At 36.0% G+C, this 17,959-nt stretch overlaps 1 protein-coding gene across 1 annotated transcript; it reads left to right on the forward strand.

Annotated features, from left to right (window-relative positions):
- The first annotated feature begins 8,960 nt into the window (after positions 1-8,960).
- On the forward strand, positions 8,961-11,231 carry LOC149024409 (putative polygalacturonase). Its single transcript, XM_089143473.1, is given in 7 exon segments — positions 8,961-8,985; positions 9,418-9,761; positions 9,847-9,973; positions 10,064-10,238; positions 10,345-10,415; positions 10,545-10,792; positions 10,794-11,231. Coding segments are annotated over 7 exon segments (1,428 nt in total).
- Positions 11,232-17,959: the final 6,728 nt, after the last annotated feature.

The raw sequence follows: 17,959 nt of genomic DNA on the forward strand, positions 1-17,959 counted from the left end.
GCGACAACATCGAGGCTACATATCTAACTGCCAACCCGACTTTCCATGCTTGAACAAAACATGTTGAAATAAACTTCCATTTTGTCAAGGATGATGTCTCAAAAGGTGTCCTCATGTTTTTTCATCTCCACAAAAGACCAACCAGCCAACATCTTCACCAAGCCACTATCCATCATCTAGTTCAATTCCTTGTTATCCAACCTTAAGGTGGCTTCACCCTCCTTGAGTTTGATGAGGCATATAAGAGGAACTTGCACTAACGGCTAGTTTGACCACGGAACAACATGTTGAGAAGATTTTTAATAATCCCAAGAATAATGCAACAACTAGGTTATTGCATAATCAAGGGAATATTCATAAGGAGATGATTTTGGATAAAGCCAAGAATATTGCGACAGGTAGTTCATTGCGTAATCAAAAAATATTGATAAGGATACCAACTATTGAAGAAATTGTTTCCTTAAATACAGAAGCCATTCCTTTGATTAGCAAATAGATTATCCCTATTCAAGGATTATATTATTGCAAGAATCACATAGATGAAATCATTCAACCATGGATGTAAGTTGTGTTGAGCAACCTGAACCATGTTAAATTTTGTTTTTCCTTTTCATCTCTTCCTCTATCTCTTTATACATTGTTTTAACGTATTTCCAAACTCCTCAAACTAATATAGCTAACATGTTTATCTTATTAAGTTAATCACGATTCTGATACAATAATGTTGTATTTCTTGATTAGGACTTTGCTTTGCATTCAACAGCTGAACAATTTGGAGACATTGTAGCTTTGCAATACAATTTTGAGAATGAGACAACGTTTTTCTCTTCATAAATGTTAAGGGGATGGGGAGTATCTAAATGGGAAGAGCTTGGGGTAGATATTTAGGAGTTGTCTATTCCTATTGTGATTTAGATGGCATTGTAAATCCCTTAGGATGGATTATCTCGGAAGATCCATCAAAGGGAAGGTAAGAACATAGATTAATTTCCCCCTAAAGTAAACTCACTATGATTTTTTGCTCTTGTAATAAAAGTTATGTGCTCATATAGTTACCACTTGAAACAATATTGTTTTGGTCATTGTTATGAATCTATTACTCATGAGACCTTGGAAGAAATAGAGACAATATTTTTTAACCGCTCTAGGTTTGATTCATCAAAACAACCTCCAATGAAAAATTGGTTTTGACTTTTTTCTTTTCATGAAGCCTTTGGCACTGAGTTCGCCCTTCCTTCTTTTGTTTTGATCAGCAATGACCGATCAAGCTTACCTCCTTGGAAGTACAAAAATGCTAATCAAATTAGTACCTAGGAATTCTACAAGCACCGATACGGCTTACTATGTAATTATTTTCTCATTTGAAAAACGGAACTTAGTGATGTTTGACATTTTTCTTATCATGCACACATTAGGGGGGGGTGAAAGGCTCAAAAAACACTCTATTTAGATGAACTATTTATTCTAATGGCATTGTCCCTAAGGTACAGACGCAATATGAAGTGACTGTTGGTGAGAGACTGAGTCTTTTTATATTTGGTTTGAAGTGGAATTCACAAAGTTACTTTTCCATTGATCAAGATGTTAAACCTTTTCTTTACTAATTTCAGGTGTTCCAAATTCTTCTAGCTCCGGAGGATACCTTTTAACCCCCCAACCCCCCCCCCCCCCATTCAAATGCTTTTTCTTATGGCTCCAACATTTGCACAAAGAGCGACATGCATTTTTTAACTAGCCCCACTTAAATCCAATAATTATGCATTCCTAGATAAGTCCCTATAACTTCATCATTGATGCATCTCATTCAAATAATAAGAGTTAGTACTATCATGAGAAGTGTTCCCTCAAGTATAAGGTCAAGATGACATATATTTATTCCTTCCATTGCTACTTGCAGTATTACCTATTGGATTAATTATAATTAGATTCTATGCCACTACACATATTTGTGTTCTCACAATTGTAGTCTACTCCCACTGTGATTACTAATTTATTAGTATTCAACGACACACTTTTTTACAATATTTGAATGATAAAATGATTTCATTTAACCTAGGAGCCAAAAAATAAACAACTAATAACAAAAGAACCAGACTAAAATAAGCCTAAATGGATTAGATGAATACACAAATCAATCGCCATGTCCCCTACAATCAATTGATTCATACTGCTCATCTATCCTATGGTCGGCCAAATTTATGAAATCAACATTACATTAAGTATGTGATGTCTATACTCACTGCATAATAGGAGCTTGAGTGGATTTGAAAATACTACAGGGAATTGGTCTTCGTCAAATCCCAATGTTGATGAAAAAAGGAACTACAAGCAGTTCTTAGATAATTCCTATTATTCCTATTTTATGATAGTTATTTATTAATAGAGTCCTAAGCATGAATAAAAGGGAAGATTCCCCAATGCGAACCTGCAACACAGTCAGAGAAGAATTTCATGGGAATTTCGATCTCATTGGTGTTCATCCATTCCATTCAAATAAGGGATAATTATTGTTGCCCCCTTGTACTTTGATTTTATTACTAATTTAACCCCTCTACTTTTTAAAATTACTAATCCAACCTTTAACTTTGTTTAAAATTACTAATGCCCCCTTCCGTTAAGTTCAGTTAGTTTACTGATGATGTGGCATCTATATATTTTTTAAAAAACCCAAAAATAACCCTACAATTATCTCTTTACTTATTTACTCTTTTGCAAGTTATAATACTCTGCCTAATTAACTATGGAGAAAAATTAACTTTAAATTAATTTTTCTTTTCTAAAAAGAAACTACCGAATAAAGAAAAGACTTGATTTTTCTTCTCTAAAAAGAATTCACCGAATAAAGAAAATATGTGATTAAATAAAACTTAAAATAGAAACTAAAATATTAGGAAATATCAAATGTATTTCAAAGTTGAAATTTGAAAATCTCCTAATATATGCTAACCATTGTACAAAGTATGTGGTCCCACCAAAGCTAAAATTTATTGTAAAATATAAGATTTTAAAGATATAATTGATATTCAATATAGTTTCTAAAAATGAGGGTAATGTCATATTTTTAATTTCTTAATTTTAATGAAGGGCAAAATAGACATTACATATTTGATGTTAACAACCACTTAACACCGTTAGAAGTGAGGGGGGCAATAGTAATTTCATAAAGAAAGAGGTTTGATTAGTAATAAAACCAAAGTACAAGGGGGCAATAGTAATTATTCCTTCAAATAATTATATCTATATTTTAAAATCACATTCCTAGAACAATAATGTGAAGAACAACTAATCTAATCCAACAAGAAAAATGAGTTTTATCAAACATTAACATTCAATGGCTGTAAAATCTTAAGGCCTCTTTATAATAGATAAAAGAATTAAAAAAATAAAAATAAAAAAGACATTAATTTTGAGAGAAAGTTATCTTTCACAATGGACTGAGAAACACCCCTGAATCTAAGGTTATTATTATTGTCATCTCCCCACTCCCACACCCAAAAAGGAAAAGTATTATTGGAGGTCCAAAATATCTTTCATTATTCCACAGCAATCATAGCAGGGGGAAGTTGGCTTATAGTTTTATATAACAATCACTAGATTCAAATAACCAAACAGGTCATCTCCTCTATACGCTGACATTAGATTTCCAATGAAATTTGTTTGGTATTTTTTTTTCTTTTTGGAAAAAAAATGAATTTGATAAGTGATGGTGTCACACCCACCCAGCCGGTACCCTACCTGGCATACCTTAGTGTGTGATCCACAGCCCCGAAGATCAAGTATCAAGGTAATCAACCTCCCACATAAACAATAACATAATCATGAACATAAATAATCAATGTACAAAGTATAATCCAAAAAATCCAAATAAGGAAAGAATAAATCATATATCATCAGAGTACGAAAGACAATCAAAATGTCTAAATCAATAAGTAAAGTGAGGCGGAATCTCACTCCACAAATAGCGGAAAAGTAGTTCTAAAAAGAAAAGGAAAAGGGATGAAAACTAATCCCAAAGAGCAGGTACAATAAGTAACTAAATTGTTTTCAATCTTATAGACAACATCTCTATAAGTATAAATCTCAAAAATGGCGCAAGGGAGCTTCCACTCTATGGTCGGGCTAAGCATCGTACGCAACATAACCACCCGCAGAATATTCATTGTAATTGTTGTAACCGCAATCACCTTCCTAGAGATATGCCTCTTCTCCTTGCGCTTCTTGCACAAAAGGAATGAGTTTCAAAGAAACCCAGTAAGGCAGTTAATCCATAATAACATAAATAGCAGGATTTCAAAACAGAGTAAAATGCTATATGATATGAAACACATGATGTAATATAATTCTAACTCTATGTATGCTGGTCTCTATTGGCAGACATGCTTTAAGTCATAACACCGTACCTCTTTAGGAAGGTCTCATCACACAACGCCTTTTGGTAGTGGGTCCGGCATCCCTCGGAACATTCCATGGCTGGGGGTTGAGTCACCGCTCACTCAAATCACCATTGGTCTAAGTACCGGCGCATGTCAGGGTCAAAGCCTAGCCAAATACAAGTCTCCTACTTAGTTACATCAAGTCAGATCCAGATACGTCCATTCCTCGCCCCTGGCGATCCTTTCCGGCATCCTTCACACTAGAGTCCTCATAGTCCCTGACTACGGACTCATCAACCCTATAGGTCATCCACATATGGTAAACGGGAAGCTCTCACGTCCCCTCACGGGTTGGTTACCGGTCTTGAGCGCCCGTGAGCCCAAGTCTATCCATATGCAACCCTACCGATAAATGGCCCCCACAATGTGATTCCTGTCCTCTCACGGGTTGGTTACCGGTCTTGAGCGCCCATGAATCCCCATTGCTACCACGGGTCATTCGGTCTCAATACCCCTCCGATTAGGGTCTGACATAACGGGACACCCTAGCCAAACACTACTAGACAACCCTAAATATGTCATCCAACAGTTTAGGAAGGTGTCCAAAGGGCATTTCCGGAAACATCCCATAATATTCCCGTAGTTGTCCAAGGACAGAAGTGTCAAAAGGACACCTCTCCTTTCCAAACCATATTTAATCATTCACAAACATAAATCCATAACATCACATATATGGTAACTTCTTATATGGAAAGAAATCAATAATAACATCCAACTTGCATATATTTGGTAAGTAAATCATACATGAATCAACTTAGCATAAACAAGTAATGCTACTATAATCAAGGTAATTGCATCAGTAGTATATTAGTGTAAGAATCTAATTAAGGAAATAAACCAAAGATTCAAATATAGAAACTAGAACATGCAATCTATGTAATTAAGGAAATAATCATCCTTACCTTATATAACTCGCAAAGGATCTTGGGGATCAAGTAAGACCTTGTCTAAACTTGGAAAGAAAGTTCTAAACAAGTATATGTAATATATTAGGAAAGATACCTAGAAGGAAAGAAATCAAATCATCCAAAACAGACCAAACATGAGGTTGTTGTCCTCATTGGTCGATTGATTGGTCTACTGCCTCAGTCGACCAACAGAGACAGTGGCCTTCAAAATCAGAAATTTTAGAATATAAAACCGAATTTGGTGGTTCAAAAGGGTACCAAACAAGGGGGAAACTACAAGGGTAGTATGCTAGTATATAGAGGACTTCAAAACACTAATCATATCAAGTCTTCAAGTTACAAATTAGGAAACAAAAAGTTACCATAATTAGATCAATCATGGTTCTTGAAGAATTCTTAGTAAAAATCATGGACAAGAACAATAGGATGATGGATTACTAATATGACAGAGAATTCATGATTAGCATGCATAGATTCTTAAGGGAAATAGAGCTAAGGCTGAAGAACATCAATCTAAATATGGAAAGAGAATAGATGCATGTTTTCCTTTAAAAGCGAGTGATGATCTTGATGAAGATCATCCACCAAGCTTTAGATCCTTAGGAAAAGAGAGGGAATGAGTAAAGAGATAGTTGCAACAGAGATACAACATCATCTCTACTGTCCTCAATCAGAAAAGGAAAGAAAAGTAATGGAGAATCAAAGACGAAACATAGAAGAGGATGATCACATACCATTTTGTGTAAATGCAAGAGATTTGACGAAGATCCGTCAAGAGAATCACTAAAGATGCAAGGGAGATGACTTGCAGAGGGCTCTGGTTCGTTCCAAAGAGTTTGGAGGCAGAAAATAAGAAGTAGACTCGAGATTGGACTTAAATAGAGCAAGCAAAGACCTAATTAGCAAAATCAGATCTCATTGGTCGATTGATTGGTCGACTGGCCCAGTCGACCAATGAGTCGACCAATTAGGACAGCAAGTCCAAAATAGGGAATTGAAGGCTCTAATCAAATCCAAACATAAAGGGGTTTTGCACACACACCATGTGACTTAACTAGTGGGTAGAAATGCCTTCGAACCAAGTCAGAGAGTACTCCAAGTCCATCAACTAATTCCATCTTCCTCGGGGTGCGCCTTCCATAAATGGAACACCGTGCATCAACACTCATGGATTTTAAGCCAAACACCAAGTCTTCCACTGGGATGGCCCATAGCTGACTTCTTGCTTTACTTCGGGTTGTCGGACCTACAAACAACAGTGTTTCCGGGTCAAGGTTAGGGCTGGGTTTCACAGATGGACACTGAGAAAGAATATCTCATTCTATAGAACTTTAAAAGAAAAAAATCAGTACATAAGGAATTCAATGAACAAAAGGGAGATTGTAAGAACTTTTTACTTTGTTGGAGAGGGAGGGATTGTGTCATTGAGAGTTGTAAGAGATGAAGATGGTGATATTTCATAGAAAGGATAGGTTGCGATCAAAGTAACAACATCATATGGATTTAAGGAGCTAAATGCTTGATCTTTGGATAGAATATTGGTATCTTTGGGGCTTGGTGAGCTAAATGCCAAAATTAGTTATAGAGAAGTATAGCCATATGACTAAAAAGACAAATGTTTGAGGTCAATTTTGACTTGTAAATTTGACAGGGATCATAGGCTAAATAGGACCTGAATGGACTACTAGAAAATAAGATTGACCTTAAGAGCTCTAGGTTCACTCTTTGAACTCTCTTCCGAAAGAGAAGCAAGCACTCCTATAATAGAGTCTAGAAGGCATCTCTAGAAGGCATGAAAAAAAAATATAGGCACCTACAATGTAGTAAGAAACATAATTTCTAATTAGTTTCTCCTTTCAACATCATGTACCTTCAGCCTCATGGCGGTAATCTACATGACCTCATTTCTATAACATTATATTCTATAGCTAACTTCAAAATAAATATGACCCTCATCCAAAATTAAGTAACAACCAAACAATTTTTAAGGTAGAATAGTTTATCAAAGTTGCAAGTTATTCTCTAATGGCTTCCCACTTTTAAGTATTCTTATCTATTAAGGATATACCTGGAAAATCAACCAACATCCTAGTCGCCACTTCATCTCAAGCATATGCGGCTAGGATTGCTTCCAAGAGTTCTACTACTGTTAGAAATTCCACAACTGATCAAACTTCCAAGAGTTCTACTGATGTTAGAAATCTCATAGCTGATCAAACACTAGTTATTACATACAAGAAGAACTCTACAATTGGTACTCACGAAGACACTAGGCAACCCAAAAGAGATACTGATTGATACAAACTCCTAATCAATATTTTGTGTAATCTAAAACATTAGAGTCCTAGCACCAAAGCCACAAGACTCCTAGAACTATACAAAGAAGGACTCCAAGAACACTATGAAGAAGGATTCTATTTTTATATAAAACTATGTACTAATTTATTGTAAATTAAGGTAATTATTATTTTTTGTGCTCTTTCATACACACACTCTCTCTCTCTCTCTCTCTCTCTCTCTCTCTCTCTCTCTCTCCCCCCCCCCCCTTCAACTATTATTATCTTCAACATTATCAATTTGAAGCTGTATAGCATATTGCGAAGTTAGACAATACAACCAAATCCCTCCAACCATTTTTAGTTGGTTTTTCTAACAAAATAGATTCATAAAGCACAAATAAAATTAAAAATTTATTATGTTACAATTCTTTTAACTTATAAAAAAAACAACAAATAAGAAAACCAATCCAAAGCACCGGCCCCAAACCTAACAGTTTTTTGTCCTCAACTCATACCCCATTCAATAAGCTTTGGTCGGTTCAATTCATTCTTAACGGTTCGGGCTACAATGAAATCTTTATTAGGAGGGAGCAAAAAGTATTAAAATAGGTAGTAGAAGTAAATATTTTCAAAAATAAAAACCCATCAAGGTAAAAAAAATTTAAACAACCTTATACAAAAAAAATTTAAATACGGTAGATCAAGGAAATTTATCAAGGAAATTTTTTTGTATAGACAAAGGGTTAAGGGCACATCTGTAAAATTACATGACATTAAGGGCGATCTAGGAATTATGAGATTATCTAACCATAACTTAACAAAATTTGTTAACAAAGTATACCATTATGCTAATTTAAGAGACATTTTGGACTGTCCCTACTAATTTGATAAATTCTTGGGGAGTCTATACTCTTCACCATTCATTTTGGGATGTCCCTCAAATTTTTACAAAAGAAGAAGATAGGATTCGTAGAAATACATCAAGCAATTGTTCTTCCCGTCACAGGGAAGAAATCCATACTCTAAGCCTACAAAGAGAATCACTAGACTTGAAAGCGTGTATTATAGCCGTTAAAATAGTTTTACATTGTCGATGTACGGCATTTATCCCATTTCAAAAATATATCTCGAGAAGAAGAAGGAAGGGAATACTAGAGATTGCATTTGCCATCAATGTCTAACGGGATGACCAGATTTTCCGACCATTTTTAGAAAGTATTGGTCAAAGATTTTTAAAGGGTTTTCCTCACAAATATAGGATTTCCCTCTATATAAACACCAAGTCTAATCAGCTCTCGCAACCCACAAGTCTTTTTGTCCTTGCAGAGGTTTTCTAAGCAATGGCTTCTTCCAGAAATCCCGAATAACAAACGTAACTCTTCTACATCATCTTCTATGTTATCCCCGATGACCCACTTCCATGCCTTTTTGTTTTCTCTCGTTTATATTTATTTTTCTTACAAAAATCTTTTATATTATATGTTTTTCTCTTCCACTCGTTTTGGTTACTAGACTGGTTATTTTCTACATTCATGCATCTAAATTGAATTCCTGAATATCAAACCTTTAGCAACCATCTTTTTATTTTTATTTTTATTGTTCTTCCCTTCCTTCACCACCCTCTCGTTTATGGGCATTTCTCTAATTCTTTTAATCCTAAATTTCAAACGTTCGATCGTCACTTTCAGATTCGTTCTTCGTACTCGCCTCCTATTTTTCGTTTTTATGTTGAATTTGTATTTGGGTTTGTTCCCTTTGTGTCTAATATCTTACCTTTTTATGCCTCTAAAACTGAAAATTCACAGATAATTGAGTTAGTTGCCGTGATAGTATTGCTTGGATTGGTGGGCTTAAGGGAGGCCGAATGCTTCAATGTTTCGCACCTGAACGCCGGATTTAGCTATGAAGCCGTAACTTGCAGAAAACACATTGCATCCATCACGGATTTTGGAGGTGTGGGAGATGGGGAAACGTCAAATACCAATGCCTTCCGCGAGGCTATCACACATCTAAGCAAATTCTCAAGTGACGGTGGTTCCGTGTTGATCGTTCCTCCAGGAAAATGGCTTACCGGGAGCTTCAATCTCACAAGCAATTTCACTCTCTTTCTACCCAAAGATGCCATCATTCTCGGTTCTCGTGTTTCTATTTAATTCTATTTGGTTCTTGACCTTCAATTCTTTGGTTCGTGTATGTGATTAGCTTAACTTGATATGAACTTGATAGGATGAAGCTGAGTATCCACTTATCCCTCCTTTGCCTTCCTATGGGAAAGGAAGAGATAATGTAGACAAGGGTCCAAGATATCAAGCGCTCATTTATGGCACAAACCTAACTGATGTGGTCATTACAGGTATTTCTATTCATCAGTTGCAATTTCAAGGTTCTCTATTTCAGGGTTCTCTGTCTCGTTGATCGACTTTGATGGGTTCTTGGATCTCAGGTAACAATGGGACGATTGATGGGCAAGGTGTCTCTTGGTGGGATAAATTTCACAATAACCAGACCAACCATACCCGACCTTACATGATTGAAATCTTGTTCTCCGACAAGGTCCAGATTTCCAATCTGACTCTACTCAATTCTCCAAGTTGGTTCGTTCATCCTACTTACTGCAGGTTCGTCCCTTCCCATTCATAAACACTACACCATTCTCCATCTTCCTCATCTTCCTCGTGAAGAAGATTTCTGGTTTGTGATCAAAACTGTTGTCTTCAATTGCAGTAACGTGTTGGTATTAGGCCTGACCATCCTCGCACCAATTGATTCCCCGAACACTGATGGGATTGACCCAGGTTTGTCTAGAAATATAGAGGAATTCAATTATTGATTCATTTTAGTGAACAGCTAGAAACTAAATTGAGCTTCTTCTTTTTTTTCCCCTCTCTCTCTCTCTCTCTCTTGGGTTCTCCTCTGCTATTCAGATTCATGCACAAATGTTAGAATTGAAGACTGTTATGTAGTTTCTGGGGATGACTGCATTGCAGTGAAAAGTGGTTGGGATCAATACGGGATAAAATTTGGGATGCCCACAAAGAATGTCATAATCAGAAGGTTCACCTGCATTTCCCCAGACAGCGCTATTATCGCTCTTGGGAGTGAGATGTCCGGTGGCATCGAGAATGTCAGGGCTGAGGATGTTCTTGCCATTAACTCGTAGTCTCAGAATCGGGATCAAAAGCGCTCCAGGGCGAGGTGGATATGTGAAAAACATCTTTGCAAGAAGGTTTGTTATGCATACCATGAAGTATGTCTTCTGGATGACAGGAGCATATGGGTCTCACCCGGATGATGGTTGGGATCCTAAAGCACTTCCTGTTGTTAAAGATATCAATTACAGTGATATGGTTGCCGAGAATGTCACCATGGCAGCAAATTTAGCTGGTATTAATGATGATATTTATTCTGGAATTTGCATCTCTAACGTCACCGTTAAGCCATCGCCAAAACCCAAGAAAATCCAGTGGAACTGCACTGATATCAGCGGAGTAACGAGTAATGTGAGCCCTCCTGCTTGTGCTTTGTTGCCAGATCAAGGCGCTTACCCTTGCCCATTCCCAACTGACAAGCTACCAATAGAGAATGTCAAATTCCAAACTTGTAATGTCTAAGTCAACAGTTGATACTGTAGTCTTTTCTGTTTATGTGTGTTAGTTTATCTAGTTTTGAAGCCTGCTGTCGAGGGCATTATTGGTCCTAATTAAGACCAAAGAGTTGAAAATAATAAGAAATAGCAAGCATATTACTGTAATTCTACTAAAATTTCTTTGTTAACACATTTAATCATTGGTAATACAAAGATTTTCTATAAAACATAATTGAGGAAAAGTACCTGGAATCCTTCTTACTTTGCTCTTTTCCATTTGAAAATTTGCACAATTACTAAGGTGTGAAGAGGACTTCTAAAAACAGAAATCCATAGTACAATGGCTGCAGGGAAGGGGAGAGGAACACTTCTTTTTTTTCGTGCATCGTCTGTGATGCGAAGGAGAAGAAACGAAGGGCTAAAAATTCATAACACAACAAGGGAATGGAGCTCGTCGAAGCGAGAGATTTAGGACACCTTCTCGACTATTATGCTACATTGTTTGCCTCTCGATGATGTTACTAATGGAGACCTTGATAAAGTACTTCATGATATTGATCCTATGGTGACAGCTGAACAACCAAGCAAAGAGGAAATTAAAGTTGCATTGTTCGCTATGAAACCAACAAAGAGCCCAGGCATAGATGGCTCCCCCCCCCCCCCGCTTTTGATCTTTCCCTTTGTATATTCACTAGTACCGTATCATTTACCAGTTCTCCTACGCCTTCCTCATTATTTACGTAACGTCTCATTTACCAATGGTTGAAATTACAAACATCTTGATGTCTTGCTACCTTCCCAAAGAAAAATTCAAGAATGGAAGTATTCAATGCAGTTATATATATTCTGCTTATCTTCCATAGATTTTGGACTTTAAAACTCCTTATATCTTCATTGATGTGCTTATGGATAATGCATTAATATGTGCATATTCGACACTCCATGTGACTATTAGAGTTCCTTTTTTCTTTTCTATTTTTTTGAATAGAACCATGAAAAGTATTGATAGCCTAATTAGCACTAATACTCCTTTTTTCCTTGGAAAATCTTGTTTATGCCCATAGACTCTCAACTCTACCCATATTAGACTCACAATCGACTTGAAAACCAAGACGCTTATGTTAAGTGTCACTTAATTTCGTATGGAGCAAGATATTCTAATTTATTTTTTAAAGTATCACGAATATAATTATCTCATTAAGTATATATACCATTTTTCAAAGTAATCGATAATTCATATAAAAAACTTGTGTTCACCTTAATCTTAATAAAGAGTTTTTGAAGTTCTAATTTAATGTCCATATAAGCTTATGCATAAAAGAACATTTTTCAACTACCAAGCTCATAAAATTGGGTCATGAAACTCATAAAGCTTATGATCATTTTATTTGGGTCATGTCTACCAAAGTAAGCACCACCAAGCTTTGTGTGCACTATGTGAACTTAGGCAAATGTAGATCTCACCTTTGTAAGGATCCAACCAACAAGTCTCATGCACCATAACAAGCATAACCAATAGTTACAAAACCCATAAATTGGTGTAGAGAGACAATGGTAGCCGAATACATGCATATTCAATACCCATGTCCTTAAGACTATTAGGTAGTATGGTTTTAATTTGATAACAAAACAAAAATAATGATATTGTAAAATAATCCATTTCGTATGAAATATAGTTTATTTTGGCATAAAAGCTCCGTCTAGTATTAATTATATAAAAGCTCTCCTAAGAATGTAGTCGAGGTGTGCTTAAGCTGGCTCGGATTATTGCTCACCTCCAATAAACCCTCCTAAAAACAATTGAAAGAGAAGACAGAAATCGAGAAACAGTTCATGAAACAACAAAACCCCAAGCAAGACCACCAACGAAGTATCAAAACTTAACATCTACAAAAGTCATTGCTGAAGAAGAGAGATTGAAACAAGAAACAAGAAGAAAAATAAAAAGTAACTAGATCAAGAAGATAAAAACAATAATCCAACGTTGAGAACAAAGACTCAAGACCAATTAAGAGAGAGTAGCAACATTGATGGATCTATTAACAACTCAATCAAACATCTCTGAATCAGAAATGAACCATGATCCAACACGGGCCTTGTAAACTAGGCAACAAGAATGAGAAAACTGTAGGACAAGAAAGAAACTCAATGTCTGCAAAAGCCATTGCTTGAAGAAGAGAGATCGGGACAAGAAACAAGAAGAAAAATAGAAAAATACTAGATTAAGGCTCTTTTTGGCATCAATTATCATTCTCAATTATGAGAATTTTTATTCTTTTAAATTATTTGGCATCTATTATCATTTTTATTTTTATTTAAAATAATAGAAAAACCTTCAAAATTCGCAATAGACTTTTTATCTAATATGGATTATGGTGAGAATTTCATTCTCTTCATTTATGCACAGATTTACTTAAAATTTTATAGTTAAAATGAGAGTAAAATAGTGAATACACATTCTTTTATAAAAACCATATTTTTCCCCCCTTTTTCCTCACTTGCTCACTATCATTTTCTAACAATTTTTTTTTTTATTTTAACACCAAACTTATTTTTTTTATTCCATAATTTATGTTTGACAAAATTCACCGAACCATTTTTCATTCTTGACCAATAATGAATTCTTGTAATTATTTCTTTTAAATAGACATAAATAGAGAATGAGAATTGATACCAAAAAGAGCCTAAGAAGATGAAAATGAAAATCCAATTTTGAGAGCAATGCTCAAGACCAGAGATTAGCAACATTGATGGATCTATTAACAACTCAATCAAACATCCCCAAATTTGCAAATGAACCATGATTCAACACGGCCTTGTAACCCAGCAACAAGAGAGAGAAAACTGCAAAGAACAAGAGAGAAGCAAAAGCCTCAAAAGCCAATGAAAGAGAACAGAGAAGGGAAATTCGGAAACAAAGCATGAACCCACAAAACCCCGTTAACAAAAAATTAAAACCAAACTATCTCACCTCCTCCTTAGATCCCATTCCATAAAACGCTGCAACAGAGTAGCATCAAATGCAACCACAATGAACAACCGACTAAATCCTCGAGCTTTTCAGCTGCTATGGATGAACGCCAACAACAATGTTACTCTTAAAGTTACAAACTTTCAAAAGTGCTTAAAACCTCCGCATAATCAATCTCCAAAACCCTAGTGACTAGAGAAAACAGAACCCTCATCCGGGTGGAGCTCTTGTAAACTCTAAGCCCTCATAAATCTAGAAACATTTGAATGAAATGAAATGAGAGTTAGACGCTCTACATGAGAGCTAAACTCAAGTGAAATGAAATGAAACACTTCACCCACATGAGAGTTAAGCTCAATGAAATGAAATGCTCCCAAATGAAATTTAATGTCTCCAAATTAAAATGAAATGAAACGCTTTTGCATGGAACTTGAAGTTGATTCTATGATCAACTTGATGTTGGATCTTCTCCTCCAGACTCCTCCCTACGGTATAACCTCTCTAACTAACGCAGAGAATAAAATATTCCACATAAGATGAGCTTCATTGATTATGTTACACTTTGATTTTGTTTCCTTATTGGTCTGATAGGGTAATATAAAGTTACTAAAACTCTTTTATGAAACTGGCTAGTGTGGGCTAATCAATGAAGGAGGGACCTAACATCCTTTATATAGGCAACCCCATTAGATCGTCCATCAAGATCTAACGGTCCCTATTAGCCCACACTAGCCAATCCCATAAAAGAGTTTTAGTAACTTTGTATTACTCTATCAAACCAATAAGTAAACTAAATCAAAGTGTAACACAATCAATGAAGCCCATCTTATGTGGAATATTTTATTAATATTCTAACATTCTTCCACTTGGGCTATATTATTTGTGACACAGTCGAGCAAAACAAAACATCTCTTTAGTTTTAAGTAAACAATTGAAAAAAAAAGTTAAAAAACGTTTTGACCTTTATGTGCACAACTTTATATTGATCTGAGAATAATCATAAAACTCAATCCCTTCACATAGAGCCTTAAGTACCGAATCGGGCGTTGATTGTATCTTTTAAGCGACACAGACTATCCATGGTCACAAATACTCTTAACTCTACTGAAAATGGATGCAATAGGGTAGTGTGACAACTAATGACACTTTAAAGAAATCCTCATGTGTCATTTTGTTATCAGTCCAAATCTCTCACTTTATGTGACTCAATGCCACAAGAGAATATACTTAACGATTCCCATGAACCTATGACTCAATGCCACAAAAGTATGTAAATTATGGTTCCCACGAACCTGTGACAATGCCATGAAAGTATGACATTATGGTTCTCAAGAACCTGTGACTCAATGCCACAAAAGTATGTACATTATGATTCCCATGAACCTGTATGTTATCTTTATAACTCAAGTTTAACTTTATGTGTTACATGTCACACCTAAAGGCTAATATAGAAATGCCTTAGCCTTTGCTTAAGGTTAATACATACCTTAAGACTTTCATAACATGCAACATGATAATAATGTGAACATCAATATGTCACCAATGAACTTTATTGAATTCAAATAATAAATTATTAGTGCATAAAAAATGTCAAAAAACGAGTACGAGATGAAAAAAATTTATTACACAATAGAGAAAAATATGAAAAACTCCCACAAAGCAACCGCATCTAAGGATGCTTCCAAGCCCATAGTTACCATATCAAAGACGTTAGGGCAGAGACCCTTAGTTACGGGATCTACAACCATATCATCTGTACCAATATGCGCTATTGTGATGTCACCTCCTTTAACCTTTTATTTAATACTCAAATATTTAATTTCCATGTGTTTAGACCTTGTGATACCCTTATTGTTGTAAATAAACAATACAACAGAACTGCTATCACAATACAACTGGAAAGGTTTATCCACAAAATCAAAAATTATCAACTGTCTAATGAAGTTCCTTAACCAAATAGCTTGAGTAGCTACAGCATAACAAGCTACAAACTTTGTCTACATAGTAGAAGAAGTGATTATACTTTGCTTTGAACTATTCCATTATACTACCCCTCCAGCCATCATGAAAATGTATCCGGATGTAGACTTCCTATCATCCTCACAACCAGCAAAAATCAGAATCAGATACCCTACTAGTTGTAGGTCCTAAAACACGTCTATAGATCAACATATAATCTCTTGTCCTCTTCAAGTACCTCAAAACCTTCTTTACAACAACCCAATGATCGAAACCAGGGTTCATCTAATATCCGCCTAGAAGTCCTACAGAAAATGCAATATCTGGCCTAGTACAGACTTGGGCATACATGACGCTACCAAGTTCACTAGAATATGGTACATTCTTCATTTGTTCTCTCTCAAGCATTATTTCTAGGACATTGTGACTGGCTCGGTTTATCTCCCTTCACAACGGAACATTCCTAGGTTTACAATGTAGTATCTCTTCAAAACACGATCAACATATGCCCTCCGTGAGAGACCCAATAAGTGGCGCGAACGATCACAATGGATCTCAATGCCTAAGATAAAACTTGCCTCACCAAGGTCCTTCATATCAAAGTTCTCAAACAACATTTTCTTGGTCCGATGCAAGAAACCAATGTCACTACTAGCAAGCAAAATATCATCAACATAAAGAATGAGGAAGATGAAATTCCTCCCACCGACCTTGCTATATATACACTGATCTACTAGGTTCTCAACAAAACCAAATGAAGTGACAACATTATCAAACTTTAAGTACCATTATCTAGAAGCTTGCTTGAGACCATAAATAGACTTCTTGAGTTTACACACAAGATGATCAGAACCATCCATTGCAAAACCCTCTAGCTGAACCATATAGACCTCCTCATCAAGGTTCCCATTAAGAAAAGCAGCTTTCACATCCATCCGATGCAAATTCCATATCAAAATGAGCCACTAATGCCATAATTACCCTGAAAGACTCTTTAAAGGAAATAGGTGAGAAAGTCTCATTATAGTCAATTCCTTCTTTTTGAGTAAATCCCTTAGCTACTAGCCTAGCCTTGAACCTCTCTATCTTTCCTTGTGAGTCCTTTTTAGTTTTGTACACCCACTTGCAACCAATGGGTTTACAACCTTCGGGCAACTCAAGAAGCTCCCAAACCCCATTATGTCTCATTGACTGCATCTCATCCTTCATTGCATCCATCCACAAAACTCACTGTGGGCTAGAGACAGCTGCCTTCCCGATAGGTGGCTGGATCAATCAAAATACCAATATCATAGTCGTGCTCACCTAAGTAAACCACGTAGTCTGGTGGTATAGCAGATCTCCTTTCTCTTGTGGATCTCCTTGGTGGAGCTTCAATAACTGCATCATGAATTTGAGGATCCTGAATAGGAGTATTGGCAACAACAAGTTCCTAAACCTCAACGGGTGCAACATCTAATGTAGTATGCTATATCCATCTGATTGGGGAGAGAGAAAGATATAGATGTTCCAATATCATTGTTATCCTCCACATTTTGGGAACACAAGCTACCCTTCTCAGCTACATCAAATTCCAGAAACTTGGCTGTTTGAGAATCAATAATTCTGGTACCTCCACAAGGGTTGTAAAAAAGATATCCCTTAGAATGATCAGGGTAGGAAACAAATTAGCAACGAGTGGTTCTAGGTTCCAATTTTCCCAATGCTAGATTATACAATCATACTTCATGGGGACAACCCCAAACTTTAAGATGGTTCAAGCTAGGTTTACGACCAATCCACACACTCAAAAAGAGTCAAAGAACAGATTTGAAAGGGACACG

The sequence above is a fragment of the Hakea prostrata genome, chromosome 2 (assembly GCF_041222555.1).
Source record: "Hakea prostrata isolate BN-2017 chromosome 2, UWA_Hpros_2, whole genome shotgun sequence".
Taxonomy (NCBI): Eukaryota; Viridiplantae; Streptophyta; class Magnoliopsida; order Proteales; family Proteaceae; genus Hakea; species Hakea prostrata.